The sequence below is a fragment of the Colossoma macropomum genome, unplaced genomic scaffold (assembly GCF_904425465.1).
Source record: "Colossoma macropomum unplaced genomic scaffold, Colossoma_macropomum, whole genome shotgun sequence".
Lineage (NCBI taxonomy): Eukaryota > Metazoa > Chordata > Actinopteri > Characiformes > Serrasalmidae > Colossoma > Colossoma macropomum.
Genome location: NW_023494796.1, coordinates 7,265,864 through 7,288,429, shown reverse-complemented (window position 1 = coordinate 7,288,429; position 22,566 = coordinate 7,265,864). Strand labels below are relative to the sequence as shown.

The window sequence follows — 22,566 nt, the reverse complement described above, 5'->3', positions numbered from 1 at the left end:
GCATATTGCAATTTAATTCAAGTGTGGACAGTATTCACTGTCTCTTATTGTGGACAAAACTGATCATTAAGCTAAATGTAGATGGTAATAAATCTGATTGTAAAGGGATATTTTATCTAAGTGGTGCTGAGTTCTGGAATGAAACGTGAAATTTGGAGTAGGTGTAATAGTTCATCAGTGTACCTGGCAACCCAGAGCAGCCCTTAGGAATGTGAGGACAGTGGGGGAAACTGGAGCAGCTCCGGTGATCATCAGCCTCACACACCCACCCAGACTGGCCTGCAGGGGGAGACACGGAGCAGAAATCCCATTTTTTTCCTTTTTTAATTTCCTTTGTTCTCTTCTCATTTTAATACATTCAGTAACTATATCTGCAGCCTACTTGGGGTCTGAACCCAAAATCCTCATTTATTAGGCTTTATTAGGATCATTTTTCAGTCTCTCACTATTCCTTTCTCTTTCTGCCTCTGAGGCTGCCTACAGTCTTAACAAACTGCTGTAATTATTAAATGAAAGCAACCAGCACGTTAATTTGAAAAAGCATGAGTAGCTGTTTTAGGTGAAGTGCTACTCGTTAATGTTGTAACTGACCACATGCAAAACATTTAAAACAATTCTTCAGATTAAATGTCTCTTAAATATAGGATGAAATATTGTAATTTAGATGTTAGGATGACTCGATGACAAGTAGTGACCAAAAACCTACTTGATTTAAAAAAAATAAAAATAAAACTTAAAAAGGTCAAAAGGTCCCAAATCTACTTAAAGGGGCACTCTGGTTTAAAGACCACACTCTTAAAAAAAAAAGATGGTTCTTCAAGGGTTCTTTAGTAAAGAAAATGGTTCTGTGTAGAACCATGGACACTCAAAAAGCCTTTGAATGATTGAAGCGTTCTTTGCATGGTGAACTGGTTCTGTATCACACCAGAAAGGGTTCTTCTGTTGTTACAACGTGAAGCTTGTAACAATAGCAGAACCCTTTTTGGTGCAATATAGAACCCTTTCCAAAAAGGTTCTAAATAGAACCATATTCAGCACATTCTCTATAAATCCGAAGAACCATTTCACCGTGCAAAGAACCACTTAAGCGTGCAAAGGTTCAAAGTTACATTAATAAAGTATGTTTTACATGATATTAATATTATGTAATTTTAAGATGCAGTCTTCAAAATAAAAGTTCTCATTTTTTATTAAAAAAAAAAATATATGATTTTCAGTAAGATGCCTCATTTCTGGACAGCCCAAATAAAAATGACCTCGCTTTACCCCTTTGGTCATTAAGTGCTTTGACACTAAGGCACACCACCACACTAAGAGTCAGTCGAATGATATTTATGAGTAATTTACTGTCCTTGTAGTAAAGTGACATGCAAAGCAACAAATGTTTAAGAAAAAACAAATAATTAAAAAGAAGTTGAAAGTACATGTGAAACGTGCCTCAGTATGTAATTAGCCTGAGATCTGAGTGATTGAACTCTACTCATCTCATTTTGGTCAAACATAAAATGATAAAGTCCAAAAAATGAGAAGTTTTAGCAACAGTAAGTCAGTCCAGATGCTGTCAAACATATCAGACTAAAATAACGGGCTAAAGGGAAATGAGTGACCCTCACCTAGAACAGTACTTCGGTAGAAGTAAGCAGAAATACAACCTTGGACGTTACCTGGACTTTGCTGAAGATCAGTTTGTCCCACATGCTGTCTTTCCTCACAACACCACTGCGAAGCTCCGACTCCTTCCTCCTCGTAGCGAAGTCCAGCAGCCAGCGCTTCAGCGGGGTGTTCGCCTGCCCGAAGATCTGAGAGCAAAGGTGAGAGAGTGTGTCTGAGTAGATGAAGGTGAGTGCGGTTATGAATATGAGGAATTATATGTGGATGTGCAGTTTTAAGTGTTTCTTACCTTGTCGAACATCCGGTTGAGCAGTCTGGGGACGACAGGAAACACAGTGGGCTTCAGGGTCTTCAGATCGTCCATCAGCAAACGGATATCACCCTGGAAGTAACCTATCCTCGCTCCGTGGACCAGAATCACACACTTCACATATACACACACAGACAGAGGTAAGGACCACAACACTTATCATTCAGTTGATTCACTGTCATTGCATATACAGCATGCAGCCACTAGAGGGCATCATACACGTATATATGAATAACAAAGCAATCAGACTCTGAAGGAATCAAATCTCAATTTTTTTTTTTCTTCAGATTTTTGACATAATTTGAAAGTGCCTGTTGGCCTTTATATTGTTTGTACATGTCATGATGAATGGACCAAAAGAAACGGCTCAAAATGACTTGGAAAAAAGTCTGGTTCCATTGACTTACATTGAACGTAAAGTATGTTTTTTGCTTCTCCTGTAAAGTTACCATTTTGGAGATACGAGGTTTTGTCAATTTTCTAAGTTAGAATAATTTACACACATCTATGGAGAACACACTTCTGCACATTTTATTACACTGTTACTGTTTATATGCAAAAAATGTATAAAATATGTATATTTTACGTATAATACAGTATTTTATATTTATATTTTTTTCCATGTTAAACTTAGCAAAGAAATTGAGCACTAAAATGTGCATATATTTAAGTTCTCTGTAGAGGATGTGTGTGTGTATACATATATATATATATATATACACACAAAACCTTGTATTTTATATAAAAATGTTTTTTTTCTATTACCTTCCTTTTAATATGTTTAATATGTTTCATTTCACACAATTTTGGACCATTTTTGTTGGTCCGTTCATCATGACATGTTCACACAGTGTAAAGGCCAGTTGGTATTTTCAGATAATGTCAAAAAAAAGAAAATGGCAAAAATTGAGATTCAAGGTTTTGTTCTGACAGCAGAGAGATACACCACACATCTCTCGGCTGATTAACTCAGCTTTAGGTAAGAGGGAAACTGTGTAATGCAGTGCTAGCCAGTCCAGGCTCACAGTGATTCCTGTGCTGCACAGCTTGTTTCTCCTGCTCTTCTACGCCTGATTCAGCACATTAAGAGTGCAGACGTTTACCGGTGAGGTGAATAAGGTTTGTTAGAGCAGTGAAAACACTAAATAATCTGAGGTCACTATATTATACGTACCTCCACCACCCTCTCGAACATGTGAGCGAGGGGAAGGTATGATATGTGAGTGTCGTCATGGTTGAGCATGCAGTGAATCTGTAAAACAGACAGGCAGGTTAAATCACACCGTACCTCCACCACTCTCTCAAACATGTGCGCCAGAGGCAAGAAGGAGATGAGGGTGTCGTGACGATTCGGCCGCAACTTCCCCTAATGACAGACACACGGACACAGGAAGGAAACAGAAGGCAGACAACACACAGAGGAAGTGAGAGACTTAAAACCACAGACAAGTGGGAGTGAGTGAGAGAAAGATGAATGAAGGAGGAGGAAAAGCCCATCTGCTTCAGTCCCACTGCTGCCCAAAACTGCTGCTTTCTCCAGGTCAAACACAAACAGTCACTGATCAGATCAGAAGTATCTATTTTAGGGACGCAACATTACTAAGATCAATGTTTCAGTACTGGTTTATGTGCCCTCGACCGCTTGGCCCCACCATTTCACCTCGGGGGGGAATCCCGGTGGCATCTTAAGGGCTGTTTCTTTACTTTATTAACTCCAGTGAAGTTTATTAGATGAGCCCTCAGAGTAGTGAGGGATCGAGTGAACACTAGGGATGTGCATCATGATTTACTTTGACATTCGACAATCTGCAAGGAAGTCATTCTATGGAAACGTTTTGTGTCCCTGGCGTTTACAGACATATTACACTTTAAAAACATGTTAGGGTTACAATTTATTATATTTTAAAATAAAAAGTTATTTTAACAACTAAACCTTCTTGAGCCTCAATTTAGCAATATTGGTTTTTAACTCAATTATCTAGAATTCCAAGCACCACAGAAGAGCTCGTCCTCACAGTCGTGTGTGAAGGCTGAGGGCATATTTTGAGGTAAAAACATGTTTTTCTGCTATTTTAACTACAATAATCTCTACATGACTATGAAATATATAAATTAAATGTCATAAAGAAAACAAATGGCAAATAAATATTATACAATATATAATGAAAGTTGTTGTCCCCAGGAGTCGTGTCACTGGTGATACTGCGTGAAATAAAAGTCACACTGATGACATCACTTGACTTCCTTTTACCTGTTCTCTGAGGATCTATGAAGAAAAGCTCATGGTGAGTCCACTGTGTCTTTCAGTTATCAGAGATTTTCTCATTTAGCTCATGATTTCATATGAAGCTTTTAGCTGAAGTCACTGGTGTGACCGACTTTATTCTGAGGTCATTGTAAAAGAATAGAACACAAATGGATTAAATTACATATTTTAGTGGATATTCCATGATTGACGACATGTGGTTTGATGCTCTGTAGCAGTTATTCTGTAAAATGCATTGTTCATTAAAATGTCTCTGGTGTTCCTTTATTATGAGTAACCAGTGAGGATCAGTAACACCAGTGACTCCTATGGAGAGAGTGGACGTTTCTGTAGAATGACCCAAGAGTCAATGAACAGAAAACTGCCAGTAAGGGGAAAACAAGGTATATCAGCTGAAAAATAACGTAGGTCTGGAGCTGGAGGATTACTCTTATAAGCTAAAAACAGCAAGCAGCACAAAAAAGGAACACACTTAAAAACGTTATATTTTTAAAAAAACACAGCTAACTGCTACAACACTGGATGCTAATGAGGACTGGTTTGTCAGAGAAATTTATTTGCACTGTTTCTGGATCTGGCTAACATCAGCTAGAGTAGTTAGCCTAGTTAGCAATGCTACATTTGCCTTCTCAGTCACGTCCTGAGTGTCCTTTGCAATGCGTGGACAAACTTGGCCAATTAAAAATGAACCAATTTTCATTACTGTGCCTTCAAGACTAATATATGTAAAAGAGCTCTGTTCTGATTGGTTGCTCTGTGTTGTTGGGGCTGAAACACTCCTTATAACTTTAGCCTAAATAGACAGAGCTGAACTGCAGTAGGCTAAACTGGCAGCTGCAGGTAAATGCATTGGCCTTTCTGACATCATAAAAACAGTGAATTCAAAACAGGCTGTTGTTGTGTTTTCATATCATCGCTGTCCAAAGAAAAGCATCTCCAAAATAGTAACTTTAACACTCTTGCCTTTCAGTGTAAGTTAATGTGAAGAGGTTTTATTCCAAGTGATTTTAGAGCATTTCTACTGGTCCGTTTATCAAATGTTAATGAAATTTTCACACAACATAAAGGAGAGCTGGTGTGTTGAAATGATGTAGAAAAATAAAAATCGACAAAAATGGAGATGCATGATTTTCTTTGGACAGCGACAATATATGGACTTCAGGTACCAGGGAGTGAACGGTACATTTTAAACAATAATATTTACACATTACATTAGACTCTTATTTTGAAAAAAAAGGAGATTTGTTTTTTATAATATGGGCCCTTAAAGATTAATAACTGAATAATAATCTTAAGGTTCACAGGGAGTTAAAAATGGAACCCTAAACACAGTTTAAACAACCGTGTGCAGTTTAAACACTGAGCAGTTTAAACAGTGTGCAGTTAAAACACTGTGCAATTTAAACACTGTGAGCAGTTTAAACACTGAACAGTTTAAATACTGTCTGCAGTTTAAACACTGTGCATTTTAAACACTGCAGTATAAACACTGGGAGCAGTTTAAACACTACAGTTTAAACACTGCAGTTTAAACACCACAGTTTAAACACCGCACTTTAAACACTGAGCAGTTTAAACACTGTGTGCAGTTTGAACACTGCAGTTTGAACACCGCAGTTTAAATACTGTGTGTAGTTTAAACACTGAGCAGTTTAAACACAGCAGTTTGAACACTGAGCAGTTTAAACACAGCAGTTTGAACACTGAGTACTTTAAACACTGAGCAGTTTAAACACAGCAGTTTAAGCACACTGCAGTTTAAATACTGTGTGTAGTTTAAACACTGAGCAGTTTAAACACTGCAGTTTAAACACACTGAGCAGTTTAAACACTGCAGTTTAAACACACTGTGCAGTTTAAACACACTGTGCAGTTTAAACACACTGAGCAGTTTAAACACTGCAGTTTAAACACACTGTGCAGTTTAAACACACTGCAGTTTAAACACTGTGTGCAGTTTAAACATTGTGTGCAGTTTAAACACTGTGTGCAGTTTAAACAATGTGCAGTTTAAACACTGTGTGCAGTTTAAACACTGTGTTCAGTTTAAACACTGTGTGCAGTTTAAACACTGCAGTTTAAACAATGTGCAGTTTAAACACTGTGTTCAGTTTAAACACTGTGTGCAGTTTAAACACTGTGCAGTTTAAACACTGTGTTGAGTTTAAACACTGTGTACAGTTTAAACAATGTGTGCAGTTTAAACACTGTGCAGTTTAAACACTGTGTTGAGTTTAAACACTGTGTTGAGTTTAAACACTGTGTTCAGTTTAAACACTGTGTGCAGTTTAAACACTGTGTGCAGTTTAAACACTGCCCTTTGACGCGATTTCCTGAATCATTCATCTTTACCTCAGTTATTCTGATGAAGCCGGCACAGTTGGAGATAACGTTGCCGTGTGTGAGCATCGCTCCCTTCGGATTTCCTGAAAGAAAGAAAGAGATGATGTTTATTTTCCTTCAGAAAGGCACAAGATCTGAGAGAGAGAGAGAGAGAGAGAGAGAGAGAGAGAGTGAGAGAGAGTGAGAGAGAGAGAGAGAGAGAGAGAGAGAGAGAGAAAGAAACTGGCAATACAAAATCAGTCAGTCATTAGGACACAGCTACTCGTACTCAAGGGCTTTCCCTACATTTACTTAGTAATACTTCACTGTAGGGTACAAAAGTCTACATGACATGTACATATGCTTGTCACAACAGCTGACATAACCCCACATAAATGTTTATAAATGCTTATTTTAATATGTGTCATCTGTCATAAAGGCTACTTTAACTAACTTTGATCAAAATTGGCACATGTGGCTTTCATAGTGTATTTAAGCATTTCTAAACATTTCTGACAGGTTATGTCAGTTGACAAACTTATGTAGGTATCATGTAGCCTTATGAACTGTACCTACAGTAAAGTGTACTATTTACTATTTATGTCATTGTGAACTGTAACTATTATAATAATTACTATTATAAAGTTTTCCATTTCAAAACCATTATATCCCATGGAGGTACGCAATTTAGCGACAAGCTGTAAGCAACACGGCGGCAGGGTGACAAGCGACAAGACAAGCTGAAATTTTCTTAACTTCACGCAAATCAGCTATTATGTGGTGACGCAACAATAGAAAAAATGAACTCAAACGAATTCCTCAGATTAATTATAAACACAGCGGTCTGAGATCCGCAGCCTCTGCTCTCTGAACTTTTCATTTCTATTGTCATTTCATTTCTATTCCTGATAGTGTCGCACGGAAAATGGAAGAGAAATCATGATTTACAGATTCATGGAATATATTCACGGGCGGCACGGTGGCGCAGTGGGTAGCGCTGTCGCCTCACAGCAAGAAGGGCCTGGGTTCGACCAGGGTCATTTCTGTGTGGAGTTTGCCTGTTCTCCCCGTGTCTGCGTGGGTTTCCTCTGGGTACTCCGGTTTCCTCCCACAGTCCAAAAACATGCAGTCAGGCTGATTGGACATGCTGAATTGCCCCTAGGTGTGAATGTGTGTGTGTGTGAATGTGTCTGTCTGTCTGCCCTGCGATGGACTGGCGACCTGTCCAGGGTGTATCCTGCCTTCCGCCCAGTGACAGCTGGGATAGGCTCCAGCACCCCACCGCGACCCAGAAGGATAAGCGGTTTAGATGATGGATGGATGGATGGATGGATGGAATATATACACACAGAAATATGAAGGGTAGAACTGTTAAACAACCCTACAAAAACACGCACGCACACACACACCTACCAGTAGTTCCGCTGGTGAAGCAGATCAGAGCGAGGTCTTCTGGTTTCGGAGGCTACAGCAGATTCCACACAATAGTCAATAATACAATACAGAAACAAAACCACAGCAGAGCAATAAGCATCAGTTTACATTTACTGAACTAAACAATCTGGGTTTATTTCATTCAGAATCAGATCATCGTTACTGGGTCTACTTACCATTGGCCTCTTGTAGTTGGCTTTGCCTATAGCCTGCAAGACACAGATTGGGTTCATGCTTGTAAATACGTGTAGAGGACTGGGGGACTGTGGTACAGGTCTTTTGATCAACCTGACAGGAGCTGTTGAATGTGGCCCTGAGTGAAACCAGGGATGATGAGAGGGAAGTGTTTGGTTGGTGGAAAGATCAGAACAGATCTTTTTCCCCTTTGCTTGTTAAGTTTGCTGGATGTGTGAAGTCTGAGTCAAATCCCAAGTCATTTGGCCACAAGTCTGATTCGAGTCTTGAGTTATTTGGCCTTGAGTCTGAGTTGAGTCTCTAGTCTTTTGGCCGCGAGTCTGAATTGAGGCATGAGTCATTTGGCCGAGAGTCTGAATCGAGTCTCAAGTTATTTGGTCATGAGTCAGTCAAGTCTCGAGTTTTTTGGCCGCAAGTATGAGTTGAGTCTTAAGTCATTTGGCTGCGAGTCTGACTCAGGTCTCTAGTCTTTTAGACGCTAGCCTGAGTCAAGTCTCGAATCTTTTGGGTGCTAGCCTGAGTCAAGTCTCTAGTCTTTTGTGATTTAAAATTAGAAGTTTTAGAATTTTTGAAATTTTAAAAATATTAATTTAAATTTTAATTATATTTTGTTGATATATTTTGCTTCATATTCAATAAAAACATCTGCCAAGTCGATTTCTGTTCCAGAACGTCCACTAGGCAGTTTTTCAGAAAAAAACAACCTGAAACAGTTTGATAGCGTGTAGTTCGGGTAACAAACATAGCAGCCAGCACAATAGCTATTATGGCTGAAGTTGGCAGGTATCTATCTGATGTTTTAGCGAACCTCTCAAAGAATCTGTAACGTTCTGCATGAAGCACTTTGTTTTGTCCAGATTGAAGTTTTTTTTTTTTTGCTGTAATGAAAAGCTCATTATTTAGTCCATATCAAACCCACTGCAGGTGCGAACTGCGGAAGAACAGCACTGCAGTAATGACTGCGCGACTGTAGCAAAACTGGCAGAGAACATCACACAAGCAGGAATGAAAAAGAAAGGTTTTATTTGTTCACCCCATTAAGGTTGGCGATCCCAGTTTAATCAGTTGTTCGTTTTGAGTCGCAAGTCCGAGGTAAGTCACAAGTCATTTTAGGGCGAGTCTGATTCAAGTCACAAGTCACTAGACATGCAAATCGAGTATGACTTGAGTCTCCATCTCTAAAAGGAATTTTAGCGCAGTGAGGATAACAGATGATCAGACAAAGATAGATGCTGTTCTCTTAATGGCAATTTCACAAAAAAAAAATACCACTTAATCCCAGCAAATCACTGTAAAACCATGTCTGAAATAATCCATTATTCTTAGTGTGTACAAGCAGGGTATGGTAGGGTTTGGTTTTCAGATTTAGCAGTACCAGTTGGGCCTGGTCTGGTCTGAAAATATATATATATATATATATATATATGTATAAATGTATATATATATATATATATATATATATATATATATATATATATATATATATATATATATATATATATAAATGTATATAGTTTGAACACCCCAGTAAAATTACATAAATGATTAAATGTGCCATAACATAAAATGTGCTTTAACTTTCGCACCATCACATTATATGTTTTTCCCCCAGTGAGCTAAATTCAGCAAATAAATTTCAACCGTGCATTTCTACTGGTCCGTTTATCAAATGTTAATGAAATTTTCACACAACATAAAGGAGAGCTGGTGTGTTGAAATGATGTAGAAAAATAAAAATCGACAAAAATGGAGATGCATGATTTTCTTTGGACAGCGACAATATATGGACTTCAGGTACCAGGGAGTGAACGGTACATTTTAAACAATAATATTTACACATTACATTAGACTCTTATTTTGAAAAAAAAGGAGATTTGTTTTTTATAATATGGGCCCTTAAAGATTAATAACTGAATAATAATCTTAAGGTTCACAGGGAGTTAAAAATGGAACCCTAAACACAGTTTAAACAACCGTGTGCAGTTAAAACACTGAGCAGTTTAAACACTGTGCATTTTAAACACTGCAGTATAAACACTGGGAGCAGTTTAAACACTGGGAGCAGTTTAAACACTGTGCATTTTAAACACTGCAGTATAAACACTGGGAGCAGTTTAAACACTGGGAGCAGTTTAAACACCGCACTTTAAACACTGAGCAGTTTAAACACTGTGTGCAGTTTGAACACTGCAGTTTAAATACTGTGTGTAGTTTAAACATTGAGCAGTTTAAACACAGCAGTTTGAACACTGTGAGCAGTTTAAACACTGAGCAGTTTAAGCACACTGCAGTTTAAATACTGTGTGCAGTTTAAATGTGTGCAGTTTAAATGTGCCATAACATAAAATGTGCTTTAACTTTCGTACCATCACATTATATGTTGTCCCCCAGTTTGAGCTAAATTCAGCAAATAAATTTCAACCGTGCATTTAAATGCATACATTTTCTCTGCAGAGGGTGTTTTAACTTACTTTCACATAGAAAATCAACAAAACATCATTTGACCAGGGGCGCACAAACCTCTGCATATGACCGTACAGTACATCTACACATGTTTGTGTGTTCGTGCTGACCTCCAGTTCTTTCAGGCTGATGATCTGGATGCCCTGCTGCTGCGCTCGTGCTGTAAGCTTACTGTCAAACTCCTCCATTAGAACAATGGTCTTAACGCTGTGCTCTTGGCCCAACACACAGTCTAGAACCGTCCGTGCCTTTTCCACCACGTCACAGATCACTGTTGAGATCAGGGCTGAAGAAGAAGAGAGATATTATTACACTAACATTAAGTGTGCGAAAGTAAGTATTCAGATGCTTTTGTTTTTGTTATTTAGCATAATTCCTCTCCATCCACCCTAAAGCACTGCTGTGCATCTTCGAACACATCACTGGAACTTTGCTCTGTTCCCACATGCTTTAAACTTCAACCATCATTCCAACCCCCCTCCAAAAAATGAACATTACTGGACTAAATGATTACAGACCAGTGGCCCTGACCTCTGTAGTAATGAAGGTCTTTGAACACATGGTCCTAACCCACCTGAAGGCCATTACAAACCCTTTGCTGGATCCCCTGAATCTTTAAACATGGTACATTACAGTGCTTTTATATGTGTAATTGAGTTTTGTGACAGTGTATTACATTCTCACCTTTGTCTATAATGTATCTGATGGCCTCAGTGCCCAGTGTGTCATACAGGGGAACGGCCACCAGCGAGTAGGTGTAGCAGCCCAGCTCTGAAATGGTCCACTGTAACCACACCACAGTAAAATAATTTAATACTGACTTTTACAAAACAGCTTCTAAAATCTAAGCCTCACTCAAAGCTGCTGTGAAATACTCAATATACAGTGTGGGACAGTGTGTGAAATTCCAATTAAAACAGAAAGTGATTAACAACATTCCTAGTCTAAAAGTGCTCCTTTCCCAACTTTGGTGGAACATGTTCATGAATTTCAGAATGAGTGTACATTTACAAAAAACAATGATGTTGATAAGATAAAACATTAAACGTCATGTCTTTGTACTGTCGGTCAAATTACAAATCACTGCTTTCTGTTTTAATTTGCATTTCACCCACTGTCCCAACTTTTTTGGAATTGGGTTTGTACATACATACAACCACACACATCAAGTGAATCCTACAGTGATGTGTCAAATCATTATAAACTGTCTGTTCAATGAATAATCTTTAAGCATTAGCAAGCATGTCCCACTGTTAAAAACTACACTGCAGGGAGAAAGAATAGTTTACTGTGATTACTATTTATTGTAAATTAAATATGTTGAAAAGTAGTTAGAAAATTAATTATTTATTGTAATATATTTTGTCACCATTTACAAAAGCAATAAGCCACTTAAGGCCACATGTTACAGATGATTTTACCACAGTTATGGAGCTTTACTCTGCTTCACATTGTGCCCAACAACATCCTACAACCCTGGTAAAATAATTAACACAGAGCCTCTCATGGTTTATTGAAACTGCAGCAGATACAGATGTTTCTACCACCACTTAAAGCATCTGGAACAGACCGTTTGCAAAATAATGAAGACTTAAAGTTTTGCATTAATTGTAAAAGGCTTTAGGAGACGTATATAGCTTAAAATGAACTTAATAGTTGTTTGTAATTTTCCATTAATTCTACCCTTTCTTGATTTTCTTTATGCCTGAGTGTGTGTATGTATGTGTACAGTGTCTGTGTACAGAATGTGTGTGTACAGTATGTGTGCATGTACAGTAGGTGTGGGTTCAGTAGGTATGTACAGTAGGTGTGTGTACCTCAGGTCTGTTCTGGGCGAAGATGCCGATGTATTTGTCTCCTGTTTGACTGTGGCCTCTGTGAAGCAACGCTGAGCCGATCAGTTCAGCTCTGTCTGCAACCTGCACACACACGGTAAATGTAAACACACAACATCTGGAGTAAAACAAATGTACAGTTTATAAATAGACAATCAATACCACTTCTGGATTAACCAAAGTGTAAAGTTTATTAACAGATAATCAATAAAGTTCTCGATTAACACAAGCATAAAATTTATGATCTATACTATTTCTGGATGAACACAAACTGAGTAAATGAGTAGATAATCAATAACATCTCTGGGTTAACTCAAATGTAAAGTTAGTAATTAGATAATCAATAACACTTCTGGATCAATACAAATGTAAAGTTTATAGGTAGACAATAAAACGTCTGAGTGAAGACAAGAATAATGTTTATAAGCAGATAATTAATAACACTTCTAAATTAACACACTTTATGAGTATGTTTCAGTACAGTGTCGTATACTGCTGTATAAGCATAATATATATTTGCAATATGTATCAGTATATACTATTACCATTGTTTTTAACAGTATGTAAAACATACAGTTGCTGTTCAGAACGAGTAAAAGATTTTGCAGATCCTGAACGATCTAAACTCGTAGCCCAACATTTCTATTCCTCATTTTTAGATCTTAATAATAGTGAATTCATTGTTCTGAGACAGTTATTGAATATTAAGCCTTAGAATTTTTGAACACAAGGGAGTGCAACATTATCTGTAAGGATCAAAATCTGATGTGCCTGTTTTTGAGGTTCTTGACTCTTATAGCCTGAATACGCTGCAATACCACAAGACCACTTACCTCTTTATACGAGAGCCACTCGTATGGCTTCTTGGGTTGTCTCGATCCTAAACAAGGCCCGTTGTCTGTGCAGGTAAACGATAAAAAAAATTACTATTATTGTTATTTTGACCTTTTTATCCCAAACTACTGTCTCTTCAACAGACACTTACTGGAAACTCTTAGTCCCCGTAAAAAAGCCTCGTACATCGTTCGTGCATCGTCGTAGAAATGAGTCATGAGCTTGTTATCGTCCAGCAGGATGGAGCGCCGAGCGTACTCCCCACCCTAAAGAGACAAAAACAAAACACAGACTTTCTGGAATCTCTGAGAAATTAAATCATCTTTAATAAAATCTTGAAATGCTTAAAGCAAATAAAAGAGGAAGGAAGGGAATAACAGGTTATTTAATCTGCAGATACAAGTCTGTAAAAAGACTGGGTGATATTTTACAGTAACTACATGAACATGAAGCATTCATTCATTCATTCATTCATCTTCTAAGCCACTTATCCTTCTGGGTCGCAGGGGGTGCTGGAGCAGTCATTGTTTGGATGGCAGGAAACACCCTGGACAGGCCGCCAGTCCATCACAGGGCAGACATACAGACATATACAATCACATGCACATGCATACCTAGGAGCAATTTAGCATGTCCAGTCAGCCTGACTGCATGTCTGAGGACTGTGGGAGGAAACCCACACAGACCTGAGGAGAACATGCAAAATCCACACAGAGAGGACCCTGGTTACCCGGGCGGGGAACCGAACCCAGGCCCTTCTAGCTGTGAGGTTACAGTTACGTAGTGATTCATTAAACACATTCATTAATCACTAACAAGCACATAACACAATGAATTAAAACCATGCTTACAAACTTGTATACATCATGATTGTAACTGTATACAAAAGTTGCACCCCTGGACATTTTTTTATTTTGTAAGTGAAAATAAGTTCGTAGAACGCATTGTACATTTCAGCCTAAACGAATGGCTGTGTATGTCCTTGTGCGTGTAGTTTGCTGCCGACTGCTTTCAAACCTTTTTTTGGGGCTGCAAATATAGAAACAACCCTTTGAAGACAAAAATGAAAATGATACCAAAATGAAAAAGGCATAACTGAATCAAAAATACAGTGACAGCGCGTCAATGAAGCAGAAAAAGACAGCCAAGGAAAATACAGGGCAAAAGAGGTGCATTAGATCGGTCCGAAGGGGCCTCACATTCAGGAGAGAATCACCAGAAGAGACACATTCGCAGAAAATCACCAAATATACAACACCAACCGACCACTTTATTAAGTACACCTCCTTGTTTCTACGCTCATTGTCCATTTTATCAGCTCCACTTACTCTATAGGTGCACTTTGTAGTTCTACAATTACAGACTGTAGTCCATCTGTTTCTCTGCATACTTTGTTAGCCCCCTTTTACCCTGTTCTTCAGTGGTCAGGACCCCCATGGACCCTCACAGAGCAGGTATCATTAGGGTGGTGGGTCATTCTCAGCATTACAGTGACACTGACGTGGTGGTGATGGTGTGTTATTGTGTGTTGTGCAGGTGCAAGTGGACAGCACTCACATAATACATGCTCCGTGGTGGTCTGTGGGGGTCCCGACCATTGAAGAACAGGGTAAAAGGAGCCTAACACACCACCACACCAACAGAAAAGCACATACAAAACACTGAACTTGAGGGGGGGAGGGGGTCACACACACACAAAACACATTAACCCACATATCTTTAACTAACAAACAACAATAAAAGAACATAAACAGTCCCTTTGTTGGAAAGCAGATATATGTTGGTAGATTAAATATAAGACGTCTATTTCTAATATGTACATATATGTCAGAGATGTATGTAAATATATTTCCTTTGCATAGAGTTGAGAAGCCTTGTCTTCTATGATCAGACAGTAAAGGTTCGCACACAGTAACAGAATTCCGAATTCTTAGAAGGCAATCAGGAAATTGCAGGGGATCAGTGGAGTGGACCGGTTCTGAGAGAGAGAGGGGGGCCTGAGGTGTTGTGGTAAATTTAGACAGACTGGCGGTTGCCAAGACTTTCTCTGGTGTCGCCATGGCAACTATGCAGGCAAAGGCGTTGCCAAGAGCTTCTCCTCGTCTCCTCTTGTATGTGTGTGGTTGTAATATCACTATGATAACTAGAGCGCTGTAGCTTTGTTCAAAAGCGTTCCCTAAGTGCTACTGCTCACAAAACAAAATCAGAAATACTATATAAAACACCATATAGGACACCACAGGGATATATAGTGAAACACCATATAGGGAACACCATGTAAAACACTACAACAGGCAACAGCACCGTATATATAACATAAATGGCTCCTAATCATTATTTAGAACACTATTATGTATAGCCCTACATTAGAAAATCAGGAGCACTATATAGAACACTGTTATAGGGAACAGAAACGGTCCTTAATCACTGTTCCCTACATTGGAGCACTATACAGAGAGCGAGGGGCGTATTATTCCGATGCACCATTTTAAATTTTCAGGTAAAAGTCAGTTGGTCAGTCAGACAAAGGCAGGTAAAAGTCAGATGGCCAGTCAGACAAAAGCAGGTAAAAGTCAGTTGACCAGTCAGACAAAGGCAGGTAAAAGTCAGTTGGCCAGTCAGACAAAGGCAGGTAAAAGTCAGTTGGCCAGTCAGACAAAGGCAGGTAAAAGTCAGTTGACCAGTCAGACAAAAGCAGGTAAAAGTCAGCTGACCAGTCAGACAAAAGCAGGTAAAAGTCTGCCATATGAAATTTTAACACAATGTAAAGGACAGCTGCCAAATTTAAATGGTGTAGAAAGATAAAAATGCACAAAAATGGAGATATATGGGTTGTTTTGGGGAGCGATGATATGTTGTGTTTTGGATGCCGGTATGCTGGTCAACCTTGACCAAGCTGGGTGACCAGCTAAACCAGCACCAGACCAGCATAAACCAGACTAGACCTCAAGTAGCTGGTTAGTGTTAGCTTAGCTAGCCACTGCCTGGCGATGCTGATGCTAGTGTAATTAGCCGGCTACAGGTGAAATCCACCCCGGGGCAGGCTGTTTCAGTAACGGATCACACCCGTTTAGGGGAAAAAGAATCTGAGAGTGCACCAACAGACTGGAGTTGGAGTGGCAGACCAAATTCAACCTGTTGTCGTGGGTGGTGTGTATGTAGCTATTAGCCTGTTAGCTGTTAGACACTTGTTTGTGTAGTTTTCTTCAGTATTTCCTGGTTCTGATGTAGCAGCACAACAGACAGAAAAAGAAACCGTAACCGGTCTCACCAGTCCGGACTAGCGCGGAACTGAGAACCGTTCAGCTCAGTGAAAAAAAAATTTGGACAGTGGAAAAGAGACCCTATAAACCGGTAACACCACCTTAAAGTCTATTCAGTGACAGATTGGCAGCCAGTGTAAGGACTTAAGAACGAGGGTTCCCTTCTTTCACTCCTAGTGAGACTCTGGCAGCTGCATTTTGCATCATCTGAAGCTGTTGGATTGTCTTTTTTGGTCCAGTTAGGAGACCATTACAGTAATCAATCCTGCTTGGAATAAAGGCATGGGATGATTCAGTCAGAAAATCTCCGACCTTGATGTTCTTAAGCTGATTTAGTACCTGCTTTGACATGCCTGCTAAAGCTAAGATCAGAGTCCATTAGATCTGCTTAAAAAGCTTCTTAATGCGAGTCGCATCTCGATGTTCACCTAAAAGAGCCGACTCGTTCACGAAGGACACGTCACTACACTGGAGCACTGGGGCACCTAAAGGCTGAATAGAGCTGCTACACTATTTAAGGCATATCAGGATTATAAAAAGAAAACTAGAAGGATTCTGTAGGCTTTGTTTGGACACACCACACTCAAGCTCTCTCTCTCTCTCTCACTATCTCTCTCTCTCTCTCTCTCTCTCTCACGTTCAGAGGAACAGAAATAACAGACAGGACTGGAATGCAGGAGGGAGGAGGAGAATTAGGTCACATTCTATGACAGAAACAGCTGCATGAGGGACATCCGTCTCCAGCACGGACACAGACATGCACACGTACGTCCACATAAACACTCCCTTTGTTCCAAAGACAGGAAACGGAGCCATGGGACATTATCAAAGCCACAGCGCTGCTCTGTGAATATGAGCATTCAGCACTTAAAGTCAGATCATCTGACGCTCTGCAGTGGAGGTAACATTCAGACATCCAGCTCTGGGTCTTCACTGTATACACTGTGACCAGCTCTCTGTTTCTCCCCCACTCACAGGCACGACTGCTTCTGTCCGCTTTCCGTTTTCACAGGTCCGTGGAGATCGTGTGTAAAAGTGAGCTAACTAAGCACTTCAACATGTGAAAATCCCAAAACAGCACTGCATAATTTCTATTCCATCCAGACCCAAATGGTGGGAGGACTTGCTGCAGCATCTGTATCAGTTTGTAGTGGGTGTTTAAAGGAGCCCTTTTGACTTTAATACAATGTAAATACCTTAAACTGTTGTAAAAACACACACAAAATGTTTTCCTCATTATAAAATCAAACAATCATCAAACAAAAGCAGGTAAAAGACAGCTAACCAATCAGACAAAATCGAGTAAAAGTCTGTTGACCAGTCAAACAAAAGCAGATAAAAGTCGGTTGACCAGTCAAACAAAAGCAGGTAAAAGTCAGTTGACCAGTCAAACAAAAGCAGGTAAAGGTCAGTTTACCAGTCATCAAACAAAAGCAGGTAAAAGACAGCTAACCAGTCAAACAAAAGCAGGTAAAAGTCAGTTAACCAGTCAAACAAAAGCAGGTAAAAGTCAGTTGACCAGTCAAACAAAAGCAGGTAAAAGTCAGTTGACCAGTCATCAAACAAAAGCAGATAAAAGTCAGTTGACCAGTCAAACAAAAGCAGGTAAACGTCAGTTGACCAGTCATCAAACAAAAGCAGGTAAAAGTTAGTTGACCAATCAGACAAGAGCAGGTAAAAGTCAGTTGACCAGTCAGACAAGAGCAGGTAAAGGTCAGTTGACCAGTCATCAAACAAAAGCAGGTAAAAGTCAGTCGACCAGTCAAAAAAAGCAGGTAAAAGTCAGTTGACCAGTCAGACAAGAGCAGGTAAATGTCAGTTGACCAGTCAGACAAGAGCAGGTAAAAGTCAGTTGACCAGTCAGACAAAAGCAGGTAAAGTCAGTTGACAGAGATATTGGCTATCATCAAGCAGATTTATTAAACATTATGAAGCCAAGAGTGCAAAAGGAATGGCATCAGTCCAGCTGTGGCTCATCTATGCTGTAAGAGCTCCACTATCATTTGTTTCTAAACTGACTTATTTACATCAGTGTTTCCTCGTTTTTAGCTCTTGCTGTAAGTGAGAAAGCAGAAGTTGTGCTGCTCCCCAGCGCTCGCATCATACTTTCAATATAACTGGTACACATGTGTTTGCCTGATCTGTTTATCCACAGCCAAGAAAATGTATTCCAATCAGGTCAACACCTGAAAATATAGCTGTTGCTTAACCCTCAATTGCAGTGTTACCATATGGCAACAATTACTTTATCTCAATTTTACTAAAAGGCAGTAATAATAATCTGTGTTTTGCTATTTAATAGTAGAAAAAGGGTCTTTTACTTTCAAAGGACAAATACTTCAGTACATCACCTGACCAGGAAATCTTATTATAATGTTATGATTACCATACCTTCCAAATACCAATTGAAATTTTACTACTTTCCAATATTTGTAAATATTGGGTTGTACATTTCACTAAGTATAAGTTGGATTTGTTTAGTCTTGTTTTCAATAAACGGATGTTTTTAGAGAAAATGTTATGGTGCTTTCCACGATTGCACATTGTTGCCATATGGCAACAATTTACCAACTACCCCCCTTAATTTTTTTTTTCAAATATTTCCATTATTTAAGCAATTTTAAATAACAAATAATAACATATAATTATATATAAATAATAAAGCACATCATGTCTGAGTAATAATTCATGCAATAAAGGGTAAAATCTGTCTGTACTTTTGCCTGTTTTTTGAAGCTTCTTCAAACACCACACATACAGTATATGATCAACTACATTTGGGGTGAGTTGGTAGATGTTTAAATTTGAATATGTATTATTCCTTCAGGTCAAAAAAGCCTGAATAAACTGAATGAGCACCAAGAAATCTCCTCAATATCAATTTGTCCTTGACTCCACTGTCCCAGGCTAATGATAATGTCTTGGAAACAAGCAACACCACTGGAACTGAAATCTGGCTAAACCATAAGAAACAAGAACAAGACCACAGGAGAACTATGAAAATAGCCAAACACACTATTTGTTAAATAAACACATATAAAAAATCTGTTTTAATGCTTTAATCTGCGCTTTCAGAACAGTGAATTGCTTTGGTTTCATTCGGGGACACCATTCGCCATTTAGGCCTAAAACTTTAGGCCATATTCCATAGCGTAGCATTAAATCCCTTTTTGGACACTATATTAGTCAAACTTCACAATTTTATATCATTTTCATGTTTTTGTTCTACAATGTTCTCTCACTACAATACCCAGCATACATTACACTACTATTGGGAATCTCTGTGATGTCAGTCGTACTGCTAGCCTAGCCATGAGCTACAAGCTAATAAATACAACCAAGCTAGCATCAGTGTAACTCTGACCTCAGCAATTCTATCTTTATTTAGCACAAACTGGAAGCAGGAGACAAGTTTCTTATCCTTTCAGCCACTGAAAAGACGCCAAACTGAGGTAAGATGTCTAGATAGCCAGGTAGCTGCCTTGTTAGCTTTTAGCTTGTTGTCCTCCTCATTTAACAAGTCATTTCTGTCCATTCTCTAATCCACTCTCTCCACTGTAATGATGATTTGAAGACAGTTACTACATTTACTACAGTTATATGGCTGCAGTGAGGAGAATGGATTACAGAAATGGCTTCACCTTCACATTCCTTCTGCTTTCACCAGCTAAACAATGCGAAAACATTCAGAACCTTCAAAAATGAACCCAAAAGCAGTTCAAAAGTTCCTCGCACATTCAGGATATCTCACCAGAAGGGAGGTTTTCTAGTCTTTAACCTGGAAAATCTCACCCTGCACTGTTAGAAATAAAGGTTCTGTGGAGGTACATTTCTCGTAGGTCTGATTATGAACCTTAAATAAGTGTTTCCAGGTGAAAAGTTTGTATTTGTACCTTTTCATAACCGAATGTTTTAAACAGAACAGTAAAATAAAAGCCTGGAGACGAGACGGGGTGTGTGGAGTCAGTACAGCTTAGAACATATCATTTCAGTGGATTATGGTTCAGTTATGTTCCCTGACTAAAGGTACTGAGATGGACCATTGAGGGAACCACCCCAGTGACAAGAGGGGCACTGACCCAGTGACAGTTCAGTACCTTTATTTCTGAGAGTGTAGTGGCTACTGCCAGACTGCTGTAGGAGACAAGTTATAATGTTTACAGCAGATGTTGGAAGGGTTTCTTTCTCATTTTGGCCGAAGTGTCTCTTTAACCATCCATCCAAAGCTTGTGCACACAAGCAAAATTCCCAGGTTCCCCTTGGAATGGAGCTTTCAGGCTTTTTAGAGGAAATCTGGAACATTGCTGGATTAACTTTACTTTACATCAGCTAAAGTTATCTAAAGGCCAGCACTGATCTCATCTGTGTTAATTAGCTGATGTCGTTACCCTCCTATGATCACAGAGTTCTTTCTCCTCTTTATGAACACCATGGGATCCTTTACCCACCCTGACGTGAAGAGCCGGTGGGCTTCTGTGCTTTTAAATGCTCTGAGAGACCCTCCAGAATAGGGAGAGGGGCTGAGTATGAGATCAATATAAACATCAGGAAAACACAAATCTGGTAGCTTTTCTACCAGTTTAAGTGGCACCAGGAGTTCAGGGGGAAACTATAAGGATCTCAGCCTGTTTTATCGACTGTGTAGAGGAACGTTTTTACTCTTTCAAAGTAAGGCGAGTAATTTTAGCCACCTTTCACCTCAAGTTACGTTCATAGGGAGCAGTGAAGCCAGAAATTCGGTCCCAAATATGGCGGCCACGAAAGAAAAATCACGAGACTGAAACCCTCAGATAGGAAAATCCCACTTCAGTCTACTGGGAATTTTACAATGTCTTCACACAAACAGTCATAGTAAAAGTTTGGGCATACAAGGTCACATTACATGCTTTGTTAATTTTCTAGGAGAACGTAAGTTAACACAGAACATACTTCTGCACTCTTAAATGCACAATTTCTGTTCATTTGCTGAATTTAAAATATTGGAAACAATGAACAAAACAGAAAATGTGGCCGGTGCACAAGTTAAAGCACATTTTTACTCAGCAAATAAATACAAAATCTACAGAAAAAAACATGTTAACTTATTTTCACTTAGAAAATGAACAAAACATGTCAGTGAACCAGGGGTATACAAACTTTTGCATCCGACTGTAACTCTGTGATGGGAAAATGCTGAAACTTTCACGCAAATAACTGCATGTGTGCTTACCTCAATCTCCACGGACTGCATGGCGAGGTCACAGGGCGGCTTGAGTGCTTTGGGCCTGGTTGCGTACCAGTAGGTGGTGATGGCAGCGAACCCCCCCATGCCCATGAGTATGTTGGTGGGCAAACTTCGCACGTACTGCCTCATGTCGCCCAGGTCGGGCACCCGGAACTGCCGGATCAGATCCTGCGCCTGCATCGCTCAGCTGCCAGGGGGAGCTCTTCACGGGAAAAGACACAGGAGTCTGGAGAACGGAGAGAGCAAAGAGTGGGGGATGTTTTTCAGACAACTGCAAAAAGAGGGACATACAGTGACGAGTCACAAGACACAAGGGTCATCAAAGGCCCTTTTATGTTGACCGGTCTCACCGATTAAACAGCCTGTATCTTACATTTTCTCTTGAATTTTATTTTTCTCCCTGAATTCGACTTCTGTACTAAAAACAGTCATAATTCACTGGTACATTACCTCTCTTTATCCCTTAGAATGAACTAAGCTGTGCATTTAAGACTAATATATCACTGTTGTCAGAAGAAACCATATATCTCCAAAATGGTAAAAGGAAGGAAAAAACATACTCTACTTCTAATGTAAGTCAATGGAACCAGACTTTTTTCCAAGTCATTTTGGGCCATTTCTTTTGGTCCATTCATCATGAAATTTACACACAGTGTAAAGGGCGACGATTTAAAACTATGTCAAAAACTGAAAAACGACAAAAATGGAGATACGAGGTAAATGTAAATGAGCCCTGTTCTGATTGGCTGCTCTTACACTGTGCCTAATTCAAAAAGCAGTCCGAGCTGAAACGCTCCTTATACAGCTAA

The 22,566-nt window shown here is 39.3% G+C and overlaps 1 protein-coding gene across 3 annotated transcripts in view; it reads right to left on the bottom strand.

Moving 5' to 3' along the window:
* The window catches only part of acsl1a (acyl-CoA synthetase long chain family member 1a), a 56,702-nt gene that overhangs the window by 7,660 nt on the left and 26,476 nt on the right, over positions 1 to 22,566 (bottom strand). For 2 of the 3 annotated variants that reach the window (XM_036583722.1, XM_036583720.1), the window contains exons 2-14: positions 21,743 to 21,983; positions 13,422 to 13,536; positions 13,270 to 13,334; positions 12,419 to 12,520; positions 11,286 to 11,385; positions 10,712 to 10,887; positions 8,120 to 8,152; positions 7,923 to 7,974; positions 6,540 to 6,613; positions 3,096 to 3,173; positions 1,901 to 2,035; positions 1,665 to 1,799; positions 184 to 279 (exon numbers count right to left, since the gene is read on the bottom strand). In XM_036583722.1, the coding sequence (XP_036439615.1) occupies positions 184 to 279; positions 1,665 to 1,799; positions 1,901 to 2,035; positions 3,096 to 3,173; positions 6,540 to 6,613; positions 7,923 to 7,974; positions 8,120 to 8,152; positions 10,712 to 10,887; positions 11,286 to 11,385; positions 12,419 to 12,520; positions 13,270 to 13,334; positions 13,422 to 13,536; positions 21,743 to 21,937 (1,356 nt within the window). In that variant the 5' untranslated portion in view covers positions 21,938 to 21,983. Of the gene's footprint in view, positions 1 to 183; positions 280 to 1,664; positions 1,800 to 1,900; positions 2,036 to 3,095; positions 3,174 to 3,209; positions 3,288 to 6,539; positions 6,614 to 7,922; positions 7,975 to 8,119; positions 8,153 to 10,711; positions 10,888 to 11,285; positions 11,386 to 12,418; positions 12,521 to 13,269; positions 13,335 to 13,421; positions 13,537 to 21,742; positions 21,984 to 22,566 lie in introns of all 3 variants that reach the window. The other variant, XM_036583721.1, reaches the window with a different exon arrangement.